Source organism: Parasteatoda tepidariorum, chromosome 7 (genome assembly GCF_043381705.1).
Source record: "Parasteatoda tepidariorum isolate YZ-2023 chromosome 7, CAS_Ptep_4.0, whole genome shotgun sequence".
NCBI lineage: Eukaryota > Metazoa > Arthropoda > Arachnida > Araneae > Theridiidae > Parasteatoda > Parasteatoda tepidariorum.
This window is the reverse complement of record NC_092210.1, coordinates 31,165,137-31,167,082: the sequence shown is the minus strand read 5'-3', so window position 1 is coordinate 31,167,082 and position 1,946 is coordinate 31,165,137. Positions and strand designations below refer to the sequence as shown.

The window sequence follows — 1,946 nt, the reverse complement described above, 5'->3', positions numbered from 1 at the left end:
GCTTAATTAATTTTAGTAAATACTGATTGGAATTTGAAATAAGCTACGCTAAAAGCAATATTACTGAATAAATAGTACTAATCGGTTGAAGAGAAGTGTTAAATTCGCCAAACAATTAATGACCTCAATGATGCTTAATCAATTTTGGTAATAGGTACTAAATGAAATAAGTTACATACTCTAGGTATTTTGAAGCAATTATTTAAAGCAGCTATTAATTGAAAAAAAAAATGCTTCTGTGAATAAATAAATAGTGCAACTAATATTAAAAAGTCACAAATTATTAGTTTTCATCAGAATATTAATTAACATCTGAAAACAAATTTGCTTAACATCGCCTCTGCAGAGATGGGGTTAAATATCGAATATCTGGCTGTAAGCACAATTAAACACGCAACACTGATGAGACACCAGCAAAAAATAACGCACGTTACACGTGCAACTTTGTTGCTTTTCAGCTTCTGCGCGTGGCTGTTCTATTTTGAAAGACTGGCTAGTTTTTCGCGTCTGTGTCGCAATGTTACCTCAATGTCACTTCAGCGCGTGGCGTGCCTTAGCCATCTTTCATTTCAAATAATAAGTAACTAAGTTACTATTGATATTTTCGATAGTTGAAATACAAAAATTTTATCGTTAAAAATCTGAAGTGACCGATAACCTCACAAGATCGTTTTCTGGAAGGATGTCAGGCAATCAGGTGAAAAATAAAATTGATACCATCTTTCAATGTTTTTGTCCATATCTTAAGTAGTTTTCAAACTAATAGGTTATTTAATCAATTAAAAAATAATCTTTACTAGAATCTTCAAAAATTGAGTTAATAGGGTAGATATAAATAACTTGTTATATTATAAGAGGAGGTTTTTCGTTTTAGGAATTAAGTGAATTTAGTTCCCTTTCAGAAGAGTTACATGATGTCTGGGATATTGAAATTTTTTGTACCGTTTGTCTTCCTTTTTTTCATTTCCAAAGTTAATGGTAAGTTTTAAAGAATTTTCCAATCTTAATTTCATAATTAATCTGTATTAAAAGCTGCAATTTCTGTATTTAATTTTGAAATAATTTAACAGCAATATTTTAAATGTATTTTTTCATCTTTTCATAAGTTTTGAAACAAAATACCTCACAAAAGTATGAAATTTTTACTGCTGTACTTATCAAACATGGCGATATTTATGTATAAAGAAGCCGCCTTTATCGATCAGCTTGGTCAAAGCCAAATATACTGCGCAACTGCATCTGAATACTCCAATTCTCCAACCTTAATTAGTTTTAAACAATTTTTTTTTTTACCGTCTTGCTGTTTCTCGCTACTTTACTCGAACGAAAGCACTTTGATTTCAATTTTAACTATTTCCAAGCGATGACCACGATATTGTCAAAGTTCTTTATGTATTCAATTTAACTAACACTTTAAATCTGTCCATCACCTATTAAATTACACAAATTACCAAGAGTATGAGTTCGGAACATTTCAGCATAGTAAGCAACAGAAGTATTAAAATTATTTCTATCTCAGCTCATCCTAATGCTCCATTACTTGCTGTACTACAGGGCTCGAAAAAACTTAGAAATTTTACCCGTCCCCGAGGACGGCTTGTCCAACAATGCACCCGTCCTCCGTTGAAACTAACCCGTCGCTTTTAAATAAATAAAAATATAATTTTCTCCTATTTATTACAAGCATTTATATAAATTGCACAATGAATTAGTCGTTACTAGGATTACATTATACAGTAATAAAAGAAATACTAGGTTACTAATAGTAACCTAGTATTTTTTTTATGAAATAATTTAAATGACAAGGGTCAAGTTATCTGGAATGTCAAGTTATCCGAGGGTACTGCGTTTTTTAAATGAATCAAATATGACGTTTGCCAGTTCCACAATCAAGCCAATGATTTACAGAGGTTTCTGCACAGAAATCTGAAAGGGGTTTTCCATTT

General features: G+C 31.0%; 1 protein-coding gene across 1 annotated transcript in view; it reads left to right on the top strand.

Annotated features, from left to right (window-relative positions):
* Window positions 1-745: 745 nt before the first annotated feature.
* The window catches only part of LOC107457090 (acetylcholine receptor subunit alpha-L1), a gene marked incomplete in the record, with an annotated part of 12,224 nt that continues 11,023 nt past the window's right edge, over window positions 746-1,946 (top strand). Inside the window, 1 exon segment of the mRNA XM_071183242.1 lies at window positions 746-978. Coding sequence (XP_071039343.1) covers window positions 912-978 — 67 coding nt within the window.